The sequence below is a fragment of the Phalacrocorax carbo genome, chromosome Z, assembly GCF_963921805.1.
Source record: "Phalacrocorax carbo chromosome Z, bPhaCar2.1, whole genome shotgun sequence".
In the NCBI taxonomy this organism is placed as follows: Eukaryota; Metazoa; Chordata; class Aves; order Suliformes; family Phalacrocoracidae; genus Phalacrocorax; species Phalacrocorax carbo.
In genome coordinates, this window is record NC_087548.1 from 2,142,318 (window position 1) to 2,160,025 (window position 17,708).

At 44.5% G+C, this 17,708-nt stretch overlaps 1 protein-coding gene across 1 annotated transcript in view; it reads right to left on the reverse strand.

Moving 5' to 3' along the window:
• Positions 1-17,708, reverse strand: part of DCC (DCC netrin 1 receptor) — a 607,752-nt gene that overhangs the window by 88,815 nt on the left and 501,229 nt on the right. The window contains exons 13-15 of the mRNA XM_064438237.1: positions 12,363-12,504; positions 9,607-9,717; positions 4,362-4,556 (exon numbers count right to left, since the gene is read on the reverse strand). Of these exons, the coding sequence (XP_064294307.1) occupies positions 4,362-4,556; positions 9,607-9,717; positions 12,363-12,504 (448 nt within the window). The remainder of the gene's footprint in view (positions 1-4,361; positions 4,557-9,606; positions 9,718-12,362; positions 12,505-17,708) is intronic.

Consider the following 17,708-nt stretch of genomic DNA (forward strand, 5'->3'; position numbering starts at 1 on the left):
AGTGCGGTAGCGGCTTGGGCGCAGGCTGATTCTGGCATTTAAAAAGTTTTGCTTGAAGGAACTAATCAATTAAGTACCTGAAAAGTGATGCAAAGCTGCTGTATGACTTGTGCATATTGGTGTCACCTTTGCATTACCAAGAGGGAAGGAATGAAAAAGCAGGTCACTCTGTGAGCGTGTAGGTCTCTACCCTTCCCCTAGGGCTGATCTGCTTAAGGACATCCTCCGTCGCTTCCAAGCCTTGTACTTTCAAGCAGAGTTTTAAAAGTATTTAAGAATACGAAGGTGCAGCGACGTGTCTAATAGGATTTCTAAAGAGACGTCGATATCTGACTCCCATCCAAAACCAGTACGTACTACACAGAAAGCATTTTTAGTTGATCATTAGCAGCAGACTGAAGGTGCAGAGACGTTTGGACTTTCATAATTCGCTCTCGAATGGCAAATCCTTACGCGTAACAACGCACACTGTGGCTAAGTTACCGTTACGGACATCCACCATGGTCAACAGGGAGAAAAAAGCAGATGGTGGAGCTGACCTATCCTTGCCGTTGTCTTTTCCTGCTTGATGGACTAGAGAAGGAACACGGGCTGATATGGCTCAAACTCAGGTGACCCAGTCAAACATCTGAAGTTGGGTGAAATAAATAAACTCTCTAGAGTGTAGGTCAGAGAGTTTGTCATTAGTTCTGTCCTATCGCAAAGGTTTCACTGACATACCACGACCATAAGTAAAGCTACCATCTTCTCTATGACCTGGCTGCAGAGATGGTAATCAGTCCTGAGCCTAAAGCACGCGCTACGTTTTGTTTCTGACTCTGCCTCGACTTTAGGAGACAAGGTAGCGTTGGGTTGATGGTTGGACTTGACAATCCTAAAGGTCTTTTCCAACCTTCATAATGATTCTATGATTCACTTTGTAGTACTAGGAAGCAATTTAGGATTAGATTTTAGAGTTACAGAGTTTCACGTAAAAATACAAACTGCAATAAATTACCGTCTTTCCAGACCTGTGTAACAGTCGTACTCAACCACGTGCATTCCTAGGGTGTGTGTGCAGGTGGCCAGCAATGACCAGGAGGAACAAAACACGCATAGATATCACCATGAGGAACAACATCCAACAAGCCGGAATTGCTACAGCAACCCTATCGCACATCTACGGCAGGAACCGCCAGACAAAGGGGGATTCCAAAGGCAGGAATTTCCAGAGCAACCGTCTCGCTGATTCTGGGAAGGGAATAAAGCCCGTGGGCCAGCCTGGAGGCTGTTAGCTCCCGCTTTCAACACTCAGGCGCATCCCTTTTCTCAATCTCCCGACTGTAAGGTCTTTGGAAAGACATCCAGGAGATGCTTTTGTGCAGGTCTGAACCCAGAAAGAAGAACATTGTTCCCAGGAAAAAGTTCAGTCATGCATGTATGCGCACACGTATGGTGTCAGGGTGTTTCACACCCCTGTTCTACCCACTACGGCACGAGTTTTAATAGAGGAGAACTTCACCGCCATTCCTCTCAGGCCTACAGCACCTATAGCAATAAAACAATGCCTGACGTGGACCTGGATTATTGGGTTTGGGTATCTGGGTGTGAAAACGGCGACCGTAAATGAGAATCAGGCAGGATTTCTGAATGGCAGCTGATGTCAAACGAATCTGATTGCTCTTTAATGAACATTTCTACCGCTCTAGAATGGAAATGATACATAGGCTTGCAGTGTGCTTCAAAATAGCATACAAAGGGGAAATAAAAAGCAGCACTGCAGCGAAACTCGGCAAGCTGCAGAAACTCAATTTTTCAGCTACGTACATCACAGGCTGGATTGAGGCGAAGCGGGGTGACCTCTCCGCAGTCTCTGTCTAACGAGACAAAGGGGAGCTGGGGAGCCAAGAGGAAGCAATCGCTGAAAGCCGTGATGATCAAAAGGGATGAGGTCTTCGGAGGGGAGAGAAAACTCACTGAAGTTCATAATTTATTTAGGTATCAGACCTCATTGTTGCTTTCGCATATTACTTTTAAGATAATGTATACCCCTTGTGCAGAGCTTCAATAGGAAATTTTACAACAGGTGGGATGAGTCTGCGTAATATCTAGGAAATATTTTTCCCCCTTATTCCTGCCAGCAGCACATTTTGATTCACAACCTTATTGAAAACAGTGTTTTTATTAGGAAAAGAATTCTGTCTCATCATTTTGTGCAATTCTCTTGTAATGGTTCCTAATAAAGTAGGTGAATAATGTAGGAAGTGTTGGCAACTGTTCTAATACTTTAACGGCTTTCTCTGGGCCCGTGGTCACATCCCTCTGGGGTTCATTTTCAGTGGATAGTTAAATGACAGAATTTAATTAGCGCAATCATTCATGGAAATTGATTTTCAAAGTTGTATATGGGAATGTTCAAAGAAGTCGACTTCAAAATGCGCACGTCAGGATTTGTGACCAAAGTCCTTGTCCAAGCAGGGACCAGACACATGCAGCTTATCTGGACAATGATGGTTAAGCCACACTGCTCACATTTTGAATATTTGCAATCAAACCATAAAAATCTACACTGAAAAGATACTTTCCATTGGAATCATTAACAACTTCCATGAAATCTCAGTCTGTTGGAGGACATTCAGCAAAAAAGACTAACCCTGATTGGAGTGACTGAATTATTTGTGACTATTTGATGCACTCAAAACAGTTCCTTGACATTTTCTAGATGTCCAAGTGCTACTTCTCTAATTAAAGTATATTAGTGAATCATCCTCCCTGACTTGCTGGACCTTCTGTGTACTTCGGCCTGTCGGCACAGCGAAGAATAGAGGAGAAGCTTTTTAATCCACAGAAACATTTCCAGTAGCTGAAGCAGACCATCAGCTTCCCACAAGTACCACGCTATTAGATGTTTTTTGTATCTGCTAGTGGTTCCTAGAATACCTTCCACCTGATGGTAGTGGCTGTCAGAGGTCCCATGAGCAAATATATTTACTGGTCATTTAAGACATGAAGGAAGACAAACACTAAAGCTTCACAAAACCCAAGACATTCCTCCGGTTGTCAATCGAGGCACCTTTAGGGAGAGCTGATCATTTGGAGCCCCATAAAATTGCGCTGCGAGGCATCTCCTCCTTTGCTTTTGCCAAAGCACGTCGGCTTAGATAGCTCTGTCCATATAATTTTCTTTTCTAGTACTTCTGGGTCACCAGTGGTGGACGTTGTGGTTTCAGTAAAACTGAAAACTCATTAAAGACATGAAACAACTTCAAATAGGCTTGGGAGAATGTAAATCCCTTTGGAATTATTTGCATTTATTCCTGACCATTAGTTATTAGACGCACACATTCATTAGTAATAGCTCTTATCTTTATATTCCACAAAATTTCCCCCATACTCTGGTCAGACATCTCTCCATTTTGCATAGGAACATCACGCTTGCACAAAACATTACCAAATCTGCCTTTTTCTGTAGAAACCACTGAACATTTGGGAGTGTTTCTGCATGGCTCTTTTTGCAAATAACCATATCATGAAATATACATCTGGATAGAGAGAAGCTGTTTGACGAAGTAGCAGTAAAACCAGTTTATTCTAGTCCCCCGGTTTCCCCAAGGAAACAGCAAGAAGGTTGGACGACGCAGTTTCATGGTGCTATAAAATACCAATTCCAAAGCAAAGAGTCCCCAGATAGCAGCGAGTTTCGGCTCTATAGAATTGAGATAACTAGCTGAGCTGTGCACCCCTCATGTACCGAGTTAACGAATCTTCCTGTAACATCTGATCATTCCCAGATTACTAAGCAGAAAACTTACCATTTTTACCTGGAATAAAGGTGCTGAAGAAGAAATGACAAGCAAACCGTTAAATTTTTTGACTTCCTTTAAACTTCGAACTGTTTTCCCAGCGCTAAGAGAACGGTCCGTCACCACTGGAAGGATCCAGCTCCCTGCGTACCATGCCCAGAATTTCGATGAACTGTCACAGAGGCTGTGCCATGAATAATGAATAACCACCTCTCTCTCGGCACCATTTTGACAGACATAAAATAGGAGTTTTGTGATTGCCATTAAATTCAAACACGGGGGGCCAGCCCGCGGAATAACGTCTTTAGGTCCAGCTCTCTGCACATGTGGGAGTCAGTGTTAGGAGCACACGACTTAATAAGATCTACTGAACAAAATGAACATTTGATCAAAGAAAATTGACAGGTTTGAGAGTACCCAGAGTTCTGAAGGTAAGACCAAATATAAAATGGAATGCAGCCTAAGAAAGCAACATTTAAACGAAGCACCGGTGATAGCCCGAAAAATAAACCTACAAAAATAGGGTCATCTCAGAGGTACATTTTTCATGAAATTAAATGAATGAAAACAGTTACTTACCCAAATTTTCAATGGAATAATAACGCTGTTTACTGTCCACCCGCACAGTCTCAGCATAGGGGCTGCCGACGCCGTAGCCGATGATGTACCCACGGACGACAATGTTTGGGTTCAGCGGTGGAGTCCAACTCATGACGATACTTGTGGTCAAGGGCCTGACATGAAGAGAGCTTGGCTGGTCAGGAACCTGAGATTCTGGGATTTAAAAAAAAAAAAAAAATCAATATTCTATTCATTCAGTTCTACTGTTCATAAGGTTTGAGTTTAGAGTAAAATATCTGTGCAAAAAAAAACCCCAATGAGGTGCCCCCGAGTTACATGCAGAGCTTACATGCAATTTCATTTCTGAGCTACATCCTTCCCTTCCAAGAGCACCAACATGCCTCATCCTATTTTAAACAGAGTATCTCCTAGTGCTTTCCAGCTGTAGCATAAGGCTACAAGAGACATTTAAACCGCTGCAGGAAAACGAACGGTGACCTGCAAGAGAATTTCCAGTTGGACGACTTTTGTCTTCTTTGGTCTATTTGCAAGTTCGGCAGGATCCTGACAGCTGATTGTCTTTTTGCTCACAGATTATTTAACAAAAAGGTTTTTCTTTTGCTAGCAACATACTAGTATATTCTGGCAATAATCTCTCTTGCATGAAAACAAGAAGTGAATTTTGACTCTTGGACATGCATGTCTTGCTTTGAAGCTGCTACATCAACGGTTCATGAATGGAATAAGAGAGTAAGATATTTGATGTACAGGTATTCCCAGGTAAAATTCATTATTTTAAGTAGTAATTAATCACTTGAAGTCTATTTGCCTTCTACAAGCCTAATTTTAGGTTAGATGAGGAGATGCCTTTTGTTTGAGTTTACCCGATAACTACCATATCACAAGTCTCTCCAGAGGAGCCGCACAGTAGCTTGTCTTTTTGAGAGCAGAAAGAGACAAGTTACTATTTCTCCCCAATAAAAAGGCTTGCAATATAATAGATGAAAGCTTATACGGAAGGCAAGAAGGACAGGGTAGAAAAAAACATTAATAAAAAATGATGTAAACTCCAACAAAAGACACTTCGCAGTTGTGAAGCATTCCCACTGTAAACCTTGGAAAAGGTAGTATAAAGAAGAATTAACCCTTTTCAATAAGCAGCGCCAGACATGCGCCCTTGGTCTTTTATGTGCTTCCAGATGAATTCTTGTGAACGCATTGGAGTCCTCTGAAAACCTGCTGCACCTTCGGAGAAGCCTGATCGGTACATTACCACTCTGAAACACCCAGCAACTTTAGAAGTCCTTTGCATTCAACTCCTTAAAATTGCAAAGCATGGGTCTTGTTTAAAGGTTGAAGGAAATTCACTGAAAAGTAGCGACTCACACAAAGAAACAGATCGCACCAGCAGTGCCACGGTAAGTCACGTTAAGGTGCCATTTCCCCCCACTCCCCTCCCAAACTTTGTTTTAATGCAGATGCCAAAGTTTCTTGAGCAGCTATTCCCGAACAGCGCTGTTTGAAAAAACAAGCGACAGAAGCAGTTCTTACAAGCCCCAAAGACAAAATAACAATTTAATGCCTTGAAATGAGAAGGTGGATCACGTAGCAATACCGCAATTCCTCGCGCTTCCTAGAAGGAGCAATTCTCAGGCAGCAAAAGAGATCAGAGCATTCAAAGAACCGATTGCCTTCAAACGATAATTTCTACATCTGACACAACACAGGGATTTCAATTCAGTACAGATACCTCTCGGCAGCCGTTGCGGTGAAAACTACTTTATTCAAACATTTCCCATTCTTTATTTCAAACAATTCTAAGCTATAATTCATGCGTTTCAGAGCGAAATCATGACTTCTTGTTTCAGAAAGCAAAAGGCAGTTTAACTTGTACTCTTCTATGAACCCAGTCTCTAAAATGAAGCTGGGAGGGAATCAACATTTTTTAACTTCTTTTCAAATATTAAAGTTTCATAAACACGGCTATTTTTTTAAGAGGCACTTTTTTGCTTCAGCTTTCTGTATAAAACAATTTTAATTACATTTTAATTAGCTTTACTTTCCAACATGTTCCGGAAAAAAAATCATTCTTCTTATTCTGAAACAGCCCTAAATATTAGAATTGATGTCATGTATTTCCCAAGCCAAAGTATGAAGTTAAAAGTCAGATTTTTCCCCTCAAACAAAATACATTTTGGTTCTTTTTACAGCGAAGCACGTTTTCCACGGTAAGGATTCCTGCCAAACATTACACACAGCCAAACATCTAAATCCACCAGTTCTTCTGGGAACTGGCCCATTCAGCCTTTGGACGGCTCTGCTGATCTTCAGCGTCCCAGCACTCAGATATCCAAGAGTAAATCTCTTATTGAAACATGCATGTCATATTCCTACTTTCTTTGTCAGGCTCTTTCCTTGCAGTTCTGGATGAACACGCTTACGCTTGCGTCTCCTGGGCTTGACCACAGGGCCGGAACTACGGAGAAGCAACCCTGAGATCCCGTTCTGCTACGTGAAGTGCCAAAAGACTTCTTCATCCTAAGTCCCAGATGAGCCAAATTTAGAGCCCCCCCCCTCTTATCTGCACCAAGAGTTTATCACTTGCTCTCATGGAGGGAAATCTTTGAGTACTTGTAAGCAAATGCTGTGCTCAGACGCGCGAGCTGTGGATGTCGGCCAGCCCCACAGACCAGCACCTGGCACGCAGGAGGAGAGTTCCTCAGTGCATCTGCCCTTGACACCAGCTTTCTGGACGCTGCATTTCTTACTCCCCTCCCTGACGGACAGTTAGGTTCCCAGGAAATGGAAGCTGAAGTTCCGTGTCACTGCCTGGTGTGACACCTCCTCCTGGGATGCCAGGTCTACCCACATGTGCCTCAGTCCTTTGCCGCGTTTTTACATGACGGTTCGAGCACCCGCGTCTTCCACCCAGGGAATACTGCGCTTCGTGCTGCTTAAAGGTCCCTAATTCCACTGGTGAACTTGAAAAATGCTTTACATTTGGGTCACTGCAGCAATTTTTTAGACGTTCGAAGATGTGTGTTTTACAAAGGGTAGTTTTCACTCATCCCATTTTGTTCACGTTATTTCCCCCATCGCTTTTCAGTATAAATTACAATATGAGAGCAGTCTAGCTTGTCATGCTCTTAAAGCACTAATTTAGAGCTGAAGCTAAACTATATCACTATCTAATATGTATAACAGCTTCCATCTGTTCAATGCAGTAATCAGAAACCAAGCATCCTAAGCCCATTTTCCTGGAGGATACCTTTGCAAAGTTGATCAGAGGTTCTCTTGTATCCTTGCTCAAGCTGTTAAAATCAAACCCTTTGGGGAAAGCACTGCTTTCAATTTCTATTTTATTTTTTCTTTTCCTTTTTAAAGCGCAAAATTTCAGGCTGAAAATAAATATTTAAAGCCTTCCCAGCTGTCAGTAAAGGCACGCGAGCTTTCTAGGGAACCTTGAAGAAGCAGCTATGTTTGGATTTCTAATCACTTTAACAAAACACACTAATTAAAATGAATATCCACAGGGAGTTGACACCGTTCTCCAGGATACTGTTCGTCTTCGTGTTGCTGATGCCAACCAGGCTTCCAGTGTGAGCAAGAGAGACTGCGCTCGCCGCAGCAGCGGAGAGGGGACTGCAGTTAGCAGCCTGTGCTCCAGCCTTCCCTGGGTTAGCTGACCCGTGCAGGACTCTGCATCACTACAGTAATAAGTAGATTTTTCCCCAGGGTTTATCAGAGCTTTTGCATCTAGGATGCAACACGGTGCATTCCCAGCTTCAGGCCGCTGCGGCTTCACGAGGATCATCCATCGCTACTGCAAATGCAAATGCGTGTAAATACAATACACGGACAAAAATGGCTTTGCTTGAATTTATTTGCACGCACCTACTTCCAGCGTGAGCCCCCCATGATTACTTGATTAACGTCTTCACATGCCCGCGTGTATTTGGGCACGAAACCTTCAAAGGAACGCCGCGCGTACTAAACGCTGATCAAAACGCGTGCGCTCAAACGTGTGACTTCCTTTCTGCCTACTGCGGCGCCTTCAGAACACGGCTTTCGCTCTCGCCGGTGAAAAGTCAGCTGTTTGCACCTTAACAACATCATTTCTCAAACCGCTGCCCAGCCAAAGCGTAATTAGTAAGGCATCGTCATGCACCGCGGCACGTTGTGATCTGTTGGTGTAGTTACGAGGTGTCCAGAAGCATCGTGTCTTCTTTAAAGCCTCGGTGAGAAACCGCAGGTACCGGGTACTCCCATTTCGTGTGCCATGCACGGCAGTCGCTCCTGCTCCGCTGGAAAATTGCGTTTGGACATAGGGAAGGCAGAAACACTTCAATTTGCAAGGGTTGGTTTTGAGATCACAAGGAAATCCGGGCAGTCAAAAGAAAGGCAACATCAAGTACTGTGGTGCATTTAAACTGATTATTTATTTAGTCTTTCATCCAGTTTGCCTTTGATCCTTGTTAGGTGACTTATTTTGTTTTAAAAATCATAGCAATTTTCATCAGTTTCCTTTTATTTTCTATTCATCTCCCTTCTACTACACATTTGCTTCTCACGGATTGTCTATAGCTTGGCCATGACTTCCATCTGTCAGATTCTTTGTTCCATTTGATTTGCACTGTTTAATTTTTTTAGGTAGACTTTTTCATTACTCTCCTTTTATTCCTTTACTACTTCAAATATTCCAGACATTTTATCTAACCCTTTCATTTCGGTGTTTTTCTTCCCTATTGTGTCAGCATCCGCACTGATTTACACAGCCCACGGTTTGCGGGTACCTGCAGCCCGTCATCTTTCACTAATTATTCAGCTTCGTTGCCAACCTGCATTTCTAACATCTGCAAAAAAAACCCAAAAGGCTGGGAAACAGGATTTGACTTATTTGAATATTTGCTTGGTGAATTCTTAGGATCGTTGGCATTGTTTTCGTTGTTTCTTCGATTGATTACCCTCCTTATTTATGAAGTTAGAGTCACTTCACCGTATCATTGCAAATGGCCGTGATGCTCAGGAGCTCAATTCTGGCACAGATTTATTTTAATAAAGGCTTTGGATTCCTTGGTCCTGGTGACAACAGAGAAACACAACTGGAGGCAAATGGGATCCGGGAGTGTAAGAAAACAACCGTTGGTGGGTTTTTAGACCCCGGGCACCCTAATCATGGCCTGGGTGGCCACCGCAGTGACACCCCTCGGCTACACGCTAGAAGGTTTTCGGAGACAACAGCTTTTAAGAGAGATGTATTTACCATCGAGATCGTTCTCGGGTGTTTCTGCTGTGTACCAGTCTGAGGGGGGCCCTGTCCCGTTCACTGTCATGGCAGCCACCTGGAAACTGTACTGGCTTCCTTTCTCAAGTCCTGTTTCAAAATAAACAAATAAAGGGGAAATAAAAATCATACAGAAAGAAGAAAATGAAAAAAAAAAAAAAACCAACAAATTAATGACGATATCGGAGTTAGCAATAGACTTTGCGTAAAATGAAACCTCTAGTCATAGTTCATTGGATTTGCCATGTGTAAGGAAATATATAGAAATGCATATATGTAGAAAATATATGCATATATATAGAAATATAGATAGAAATATAGATAGAAAATATATACACATATATAGAGAAAATATACATGCAAATACATAGAAACACGTTCCCCCAGAGCACCGCAGCCCCACGCAGCATCTCGCTGCCTGCTCTGCAGTCTGCCCTATATGGCACACGTACATGGGGACGCCATATGGGCAGCACCCTCCGAGCGGGAGCCCGGGCACGGGGGTAGTGGAACGGCTCGAGGGGTGGTGGTGGGGAGGGCGTTATTCACGTGGGAAGAGAGATTTCTGCCTGAAAGAAAAGATTTCTGACCAAAAGAAAAGACTTCTGAACTTGTATGAGGGCTGCACCGGCCCAGGACTAGCTTGGGTCATAATTCCCATTGGTTGCGCTCCTACATACAAAATTAATGGAAGTCCAAAGAGTAGAGAAATGACGAACTGTTTTATGTAACTACGGCACTGATTGCACGCTTAAGAAAACCAGCTCACTGCTTTTAACGTGCGGGGAACTGCAGGCACTCTCTCCGTATGCATAAAATTTGCAGGCTAGGAACTAGGTTAGCAGCTGAAGGGCGTTTTGCTTGTCAGCGCTCCTGATTAACTTCAGAGCACGCAGTTCAGGCAAGAAAAATATAAAGTCTTACCAGTTTTCTGAAATAAGTATGACTTCAGAAACAGACTTTTTCCTCTGTGGCTAAAGCCGTCGGAAAACAATTACTGCAGCGCTCCCGAACGTGCCACAAGACTTCCAAGTCCCTGAGGTGGGGATGTAGGTTTATCTTTTTGCTCGGTCTATATTGACCACAAAGCTCAGGAAAACCCTGTTTCATTTAATTGCACGCATTCTCCGGAAAAAAGAGCGCTCGTAATTAAAAAGAGCACTTTAACATTGAGCTGACACGGAAGCCTATTCTAAAATTGATAGTGGCTATTTAAATCTTGCATTGTAACTCTAAACTCCTCTGCTATTGCAGATGTTCTTATTATCCCATGAAACACCTGCCAACCAAACAGGCTTGCAGCAAAGACGTAGAGTGTCTACATGTTAATATTTAAAACGCCCATTTGGAAGAGCCACATAGCTCGGTCTCCGGCACTCACAATATACGCACGCAGACAGTAATAACGAGATCTGGATATTTTTCTTAATTGCTTTCTAAGATACGCCTTCCCAAGCTTGGTGAATCAAAGCACTTCACTTCGGGCTGCATGGCGGCGAGCTGCGGTGGGGCTGGCAGGAGGGCTGGGGGCTGCCCGCGGCCCCCCAGCCCCCCAGGGCTGCCGCAGCTCTTCAAGCCCGGAATACTTCACGTGAAAGAGAGTTTCCCCAGGACGTTGGGATCTACCACAATAGAGATGAATCTGCTCCGCTTCCGCAGGGGTGGGATCTGCAGGGATGGTGGCAGTGGAGCTACGGAGGTACATGCCGTTGCTCTGGGACTTTGCATCGCTAGGTTTTCTTCTCTAAGCCGCCAGAGCAGCAGCAACTCCAACATCGGAGCAGCTTTTGTCATTATTTCTACTTTATCTGCCAGAAAATAGATCCTTTCCAACCTGTCGAACATGCTGTCTCCCCCCAGAGGGCAGTTGTTGTGCAGCTATCAGTTACGTAGCCCTCGCAAGACGTCCCATGGGGCCTTTGGTCAAGACCCTACGTTAGATGACCAAGTTGAGATTTCAGTATTTAAGGTCTTCCTCATAAAACTGTTCTGCTTTTGTTTTTATTTGATTTTGAAATAAAATATTGCTTTCCCTTCCAAACCAGAAAATGATCGGGTTTGCTCTGAAATACGCAATTCAGAATTACTGCCGATCCTCACGTCACATCCTACGTGCGAAAGTAAACACAAGGCAGGTCACGTGAAGTGAACTCAGGGTTACGCTGAATTCAGGGGCAAACCTCTGACAACGTTTAATTTTCTCCCTTGAGGCTTTGCTGCTTTCTCGGTTATGTCTTGGGCGTAATGCGAGAAGCCAGGTGAAATTCCTTTTTGCCTACCAGAATTCACTGTTACCCTAACAATACTCATCTGGGTACTTTCATTCACTGCGATTTTGGTTTTGCTATGACCTGCTGCTGCAGTTTTTAATTCTGTGAGGAGATATTTTCCATTGAAAATCTTGGAAAAGAAACTAGAGAAATCGATATTTTTGCACCCATGAGAGAACAGGAGACGTTGACCGAGTGCTCTAAAAAACCGGAGGCTTAAGATATCGGACACAAGAAATTGAGCTTCAAATTCGTTAATGATAAAATGCAGGAGACAAACATATGATAAAAGCATTAAGGAAAATATTGGTTTAAAAATACCAGCATAAAGACTGTCTTTGTACAACACAATAAATGCTACCTGCCAGCAAAGAAATCGATGTTCCCTTGAAGTGAAAGTATATTTTATTCCCAAAGCATTTAATTCATCAAAACCTTGCAAGGCTCTACCATGTGAACACTGACCTGTGAACAAGTACCAGAGGTTGTTTGGCTCCAGTGTTTCAATCTCACCCCTGCGGGTAGTCTTTCTATGTCGGATTTTATAGCCCGTAATAAATCCATTTTGAGTACCTGGCGGTGGAGGCAACCAGCTAACTTTGATGCTCTGTAAAAGAAGAGATATTATTGTTGATTATTTTTTTTTTTTGCAAAGAAATGACAGAAATAAAGCACATAAAATGAACAAAAAAAAACCAAAGGAAAAGAAAAAGGCTATGTTTTGCTAATAACAGGTGTTCAACTAAGTTATTATTTTGAGGAGAAAATCAAATAAAGATTCAAACTGGCATAAAGAAAACTATACATTCTCTACCAGTGGATGGCTATATAGCCAAGGGATTTAGCCAGTATATTTTCTCCCTTTTCAGGAACTTTTCATTTCAACAGGCCATTAGAATACCTACAGTACTAGAAATATCAGCTCCGGGGTTGAGTCGACACCGCATCTCAATTTGCTTTTCAGCCCAAAGTGCCAAAGTCACAGCTTTTTGACTGGATGCAAATACCAACTGGAGCAGTTCTAACAATTTTGTGCCATTTTAGTTCCACAGACACTCATGGAGACATTACTGAACCCTCATCATCTCAGTGTAAAGAAAGACAAACCTCTTGGGAATAGATATATTGCTAATCCCAAAACATAAGAGAATTTTTGCTGAGCCATTCGCCAGAGTCAGCAGCAATGCCGTTAACCAAGACCAATCACTTATTTTTTCTAAATATTGCTTGTCTAGACTAGACTGTATGAGGGATCTTAGAATCATAGAATCATTAAGGTTGGAAATGTCCTCTAGGACCAAGTCCAACCCCCAACCCAACACCCCCAGGCCTCCTAAACCATGGCCCCAAGGCCCACGGCTGCACGTCCTTTGAACCCCCCCAGGGACGGGGACTCCCCCACCTCTCTGGGCAGCCTGTGCCAGGGCCTGACTGCTCTGGCAGGGAAGACATTTCCCCTCAGCTCCAACCTAAACCTCCCCTGACGCAGCTTGAGGCCGTTCCCTCTCGTCCTGTCCCTGGTGACTTGGGAGCAGAGACCAGCCCCCCCCTCACTCCAGCCCCTCTCAGGCAGCTGCAGAGAGCGAGAAGGTCTATTCTCAGCCTAATAGTCCAAACTGAGCGTAATAGTCCAAACTGAAACCATCCCTCCCTGATGGCTCCTGAGACATCCCTACACGACCAGACACCCACCTCCGCCACCTCTCTCCTTGGAGGAAGGTCTGAAGGAACGTTGTCCCTGTGATACCAAAGCCATTCCATGTACTTAGCCATTCCTGCCACCTCCTCTTGTACCTTTTCTTCCTTCCCGTGTTTGGCGGAGGGGGCACGGCAGGCTTGCGTAGCGCTGCAGCGATCATTTTCTTTTCAACCCTGTTAATTTTCCAATAAATCTCAACACTCAGCGGTGCTTTTGCCGCCACAGACCGCTGTGCTTCCGGACTTTAAGCAGCAGCAGCCAGTTCAGGGCACAGCAGCGGGTGCACATGCTTTCTCTGCCTCGCTTTAACCGCACGGAATTTAATTTACTCTTTTATCTCCCAGTGACTCAACGTTGTAAGGGTTTTTAGCAATCAGCTTTCACTTTTGCTGCACTAAATAGCTAACCCTTGTTTCCTCACCCTCCATCCCGCGCACTAGCCGGTGTGAACCCCAGCACGCAGCGCTGGGCGACTCCACCACCGACGTTCCTCCACCGAATTAAGCCAACACCTTCTCCATCCTTTGTTCTCCAGTGCATCGGTTGCTTATCACAAAGCGACCTTTTTCCTTACGCTGCAGCAACTGCACTTCTTCAAGAGCCTTTTGTGAGGGATCTTATCAAAAGGCTTTAGGAAACCCAAGCCAACGATATCAACCGGATCTCCTTGTCCATGTGCTCAATGATTCCTTCAAAGGACTTTAATAGGCATGTGAAGCGGGACTCTCCTCCACAAAAGCTGTATTGATCCCTCCTCGTCATATCATGTCCATCCATACGTCTATTCATTCTATTCTTTATTACAGTCTCTATCTATTTGTCCAGGAAACCCACCAGGTTTCCTGGGCCGGACTGATAAGACAGCTGATATTGTACATCAACATTTCTCTGCTAAAACAATCTGGGCTCCAGCTGTTCCTCATGAATCTCCAAACCTATGAGAGTTTGTACTCAGCGTGATTCAAGGCATTCAGGGTATTCCAGGTTTCTCATGGAGCAAGGCCTCACAGCCGTATCTATACCATCCCTTACAGCGCCGTACCACAAAGTTTTAGAGAAAAAGAAAAGTCGACCACGTCACAGTGGATAGTTTTTGACCAAATACAATTTATTACCGTTATTGAGTTGCTTAGTCCCTGCATAAATACGTTATAGCACATATCAAATTAATTATTGCAAAAGAAAAATCAATTTTGCACATATACTGCCCAGTGATTTATTGTTACAATCAATTATACATTTCAAAATCAATACTTTGGGTTTTCATTGCTGAATGAAATAATGTGGAATTTATTTTTTTGCATCGAGGCAGAACAAACTCCGTTTTTCAAACCAGAGGGTGGTTGTTTTAAAAACAGATGTGGTCACTTTGCATATTGAAATTGCCTACATATAAAATGTTTATGGGAGAATGTAAACACCCAGAGAGTGCCTTTAAAACATATTTCTGCTGACAGCTCTGAGGAAGTCTGCAGGTAACTCACTGTTTAGTACTGGTGCACTCCCAACCCTCCTGATCGCTGCACAACATTGAGCCACGCTCTCATCATGGGCACCTCAGCATTTGTTTATATTCCAGCCCAGCTACGAGGAAAAGACCCTTTGACTGCCCCATTTTCCAGGTAGAGAACAAAGCAGAGCATTTGGATATTTTCTCAGAGAAGGGGAGGAAAGAACACCCCCATCCTTCCCCTGCCCCTTCCAAGAGCACCAGGAAAACCACTTCTGAAATCCCAGTTGCACCCATCTTGCAGCACTGACCTGAAAATGGGATGGAAGAGTGAAAACAGGAGCCCATAAAGTGATTTACCCTTGAACCTTGGAGTATCCCGAGATGTTGGAGATACAAAAAAAAATATATATGGCGAAGCAACAGTAAAGAAGCGGAGGGACAGGAATGCCTTCAGCGACCAGTGGCACAGCTCATGCAGGTAGGTGGTCACAGGAGTGATTTGTGGATTGAAAAATCCCATGAGAAGGGACAAATCACACTGATTTATCAGTTTGCAAAGCACAGCGGCACCAACTTTTAACAGCAACAAGGTACCGCTTATAGAAAATTTAGAACTGAATCAGCTGATAGCAACCACAAGTGAATTTTCAAAGACATCACGTGATGTGGAAGACCTTCTGATGACCCAGATTTTCAGTGGGTCTTTGGGTGGTCCACCATCATTTCCAAACCACAGGCTCCATTTTGTCAATTTATTTCAAACAAAAAAGATTGCTGAGCTGCGTGGGAGCTAAAACAGGTAGGAGGCCCCATGACAACTTGTTGCCCTCTAGGAGAGGCAGAAATAGTGTTGGTTGTGCTCGTTCAGAGGAAGGGTTCTCCAGGCCAGTGTCCATCCAAAGAAAGAAGAGCTTCTTGCAGATGGAACAATACTCAAGCAACGCATCTGCCTTTGGGGCGGTTTAAGCCCTCATTAGGGCCAGTCAGCAAGTATTTAATAGCCCTATAGGTGGTATAATCATTTTGGAACTGGAGCAGGAGTGGCTTCATTCTCTCTCAAGACATTTCATCATATGGTTCCATGAGCCTGGGGTGCTCCGTGCGGGACCCTGGCCAGGCAGCATTGGTCCTACCTTTCTGAGCAGGAAAAGCTCCGAAGGCTCCCAAAGGAAAGGCACACTGGCATGAGGGTCACAATTCCTTGTGAGATTTATACAAGCGTAGTTTTTAGGGATATAAGGAACTATTGCAGCCATACTATTTCAAGCCTGAACTAATTTGATTTAAAAGAGACAAACAAGAGTTCCAGCAGAAGCACCGAAGCACTCGCAGCTGTGACACCTGCAAGCGACGAGCAGTTTTTATGAGACTTCAGATATCCCTTCCTCTGCCTTGAAGTCACCAGTGACTGCATCTCCCTGCACAGCAGGTCTCACAGAAGCAATGCGCTTGATCTAATGCTCAAGGTAGAATAAATAAGATCTTCCTTATGATTAGAGGAAAAAGCAGGTTCTTTACAGATCCACCTAAAGCTGTCACTGTAATGGTAACAGTTCACTTTCACCTCCACCTGGTCTCCATGGACACCGCAACGATGCTTTTTATCAGTTGTGCTTAACATGTGCCCCTTTGCTCCAGGAAAATCAATGACTAAGGTTCTGACAGCCTTCTTGTCCTTTCTTCTGCTGAAGAGAGAGCAGTAATAACTAGTGCTCTAATCCTTCAAGCTTTACCCGAAAGGCAACCAACAGAAAGAAAATATTTCCTTTCTGTTACACCAGGACTCCTAAGGAAACCATAAACTGAAGCCAGCTTCAAGAGGATTTTAGGAACCTGCTAGTCCTCGCTGGAATGCAATGTGGACAAGGGTTGTAAAAGGTTGCCGGCCACCTCCATTTGCTGAAATGACCCTTCTTCAATGGGAGCTTGGTCCCTTCCTTGCACCATTAGGAAATCACCCTGAGCAGCTCAGCGTCAGCTGGGACACACAGCACTACCCTGGCTCAGGGCTGCGGATGCCCTAGACATTGCAAAATGGCCCTTTACAGACTGCAAATTACATGGCGTGATCCCTCCTTCTTCAACTGTATTTCATAGAATTATTAAGGTTGGAAAAGACCTCTCGGATCATCAAGGCCAACCCCCAACCCAACACCCCCAGGCCTCCTAAACCATGGCCCCAAGGGCCACGGCTGCACGTCCTTTGAACCCCCCCAGGGACGGTGACGCCCCCACCTCCCTGGGCAGCCTGTGCCAGGGCCTGACCGCTCTGGCAGGGAAGACATTTCCCCTCAGCTCCAACCTAAACCTCCCCTGGCGCAGCTTGAGGCCGTTCCCTCTCGTCCTGTCCCTGGTGACTTGGGAGCAGAGACCAGCCCCCCCCTCACTCCAGCCCCTCTCAGGCAGCTGCAGAGAGCGAGAAGGGCTCCCCTCAGCCCCCTCTTCTCCAGGCTAAACCCCCCCAGCTCCCTCAGCCGCCCCCCAGCACACTTGTGCTCCAGACCCTGCCCCAGCCCCGCTGCCCTTCTCTGGACACGCTCCAGCCCCTCCAGGGCCTTCTTGTCCCGAGGGGCCCAAACCTGAGCCCGGCATTCGAGGTGGGGCCTCCCCAGGGCCGAGCACAGGGGCCCCATCTCTGATTTGATAAACCTTTTCGGGG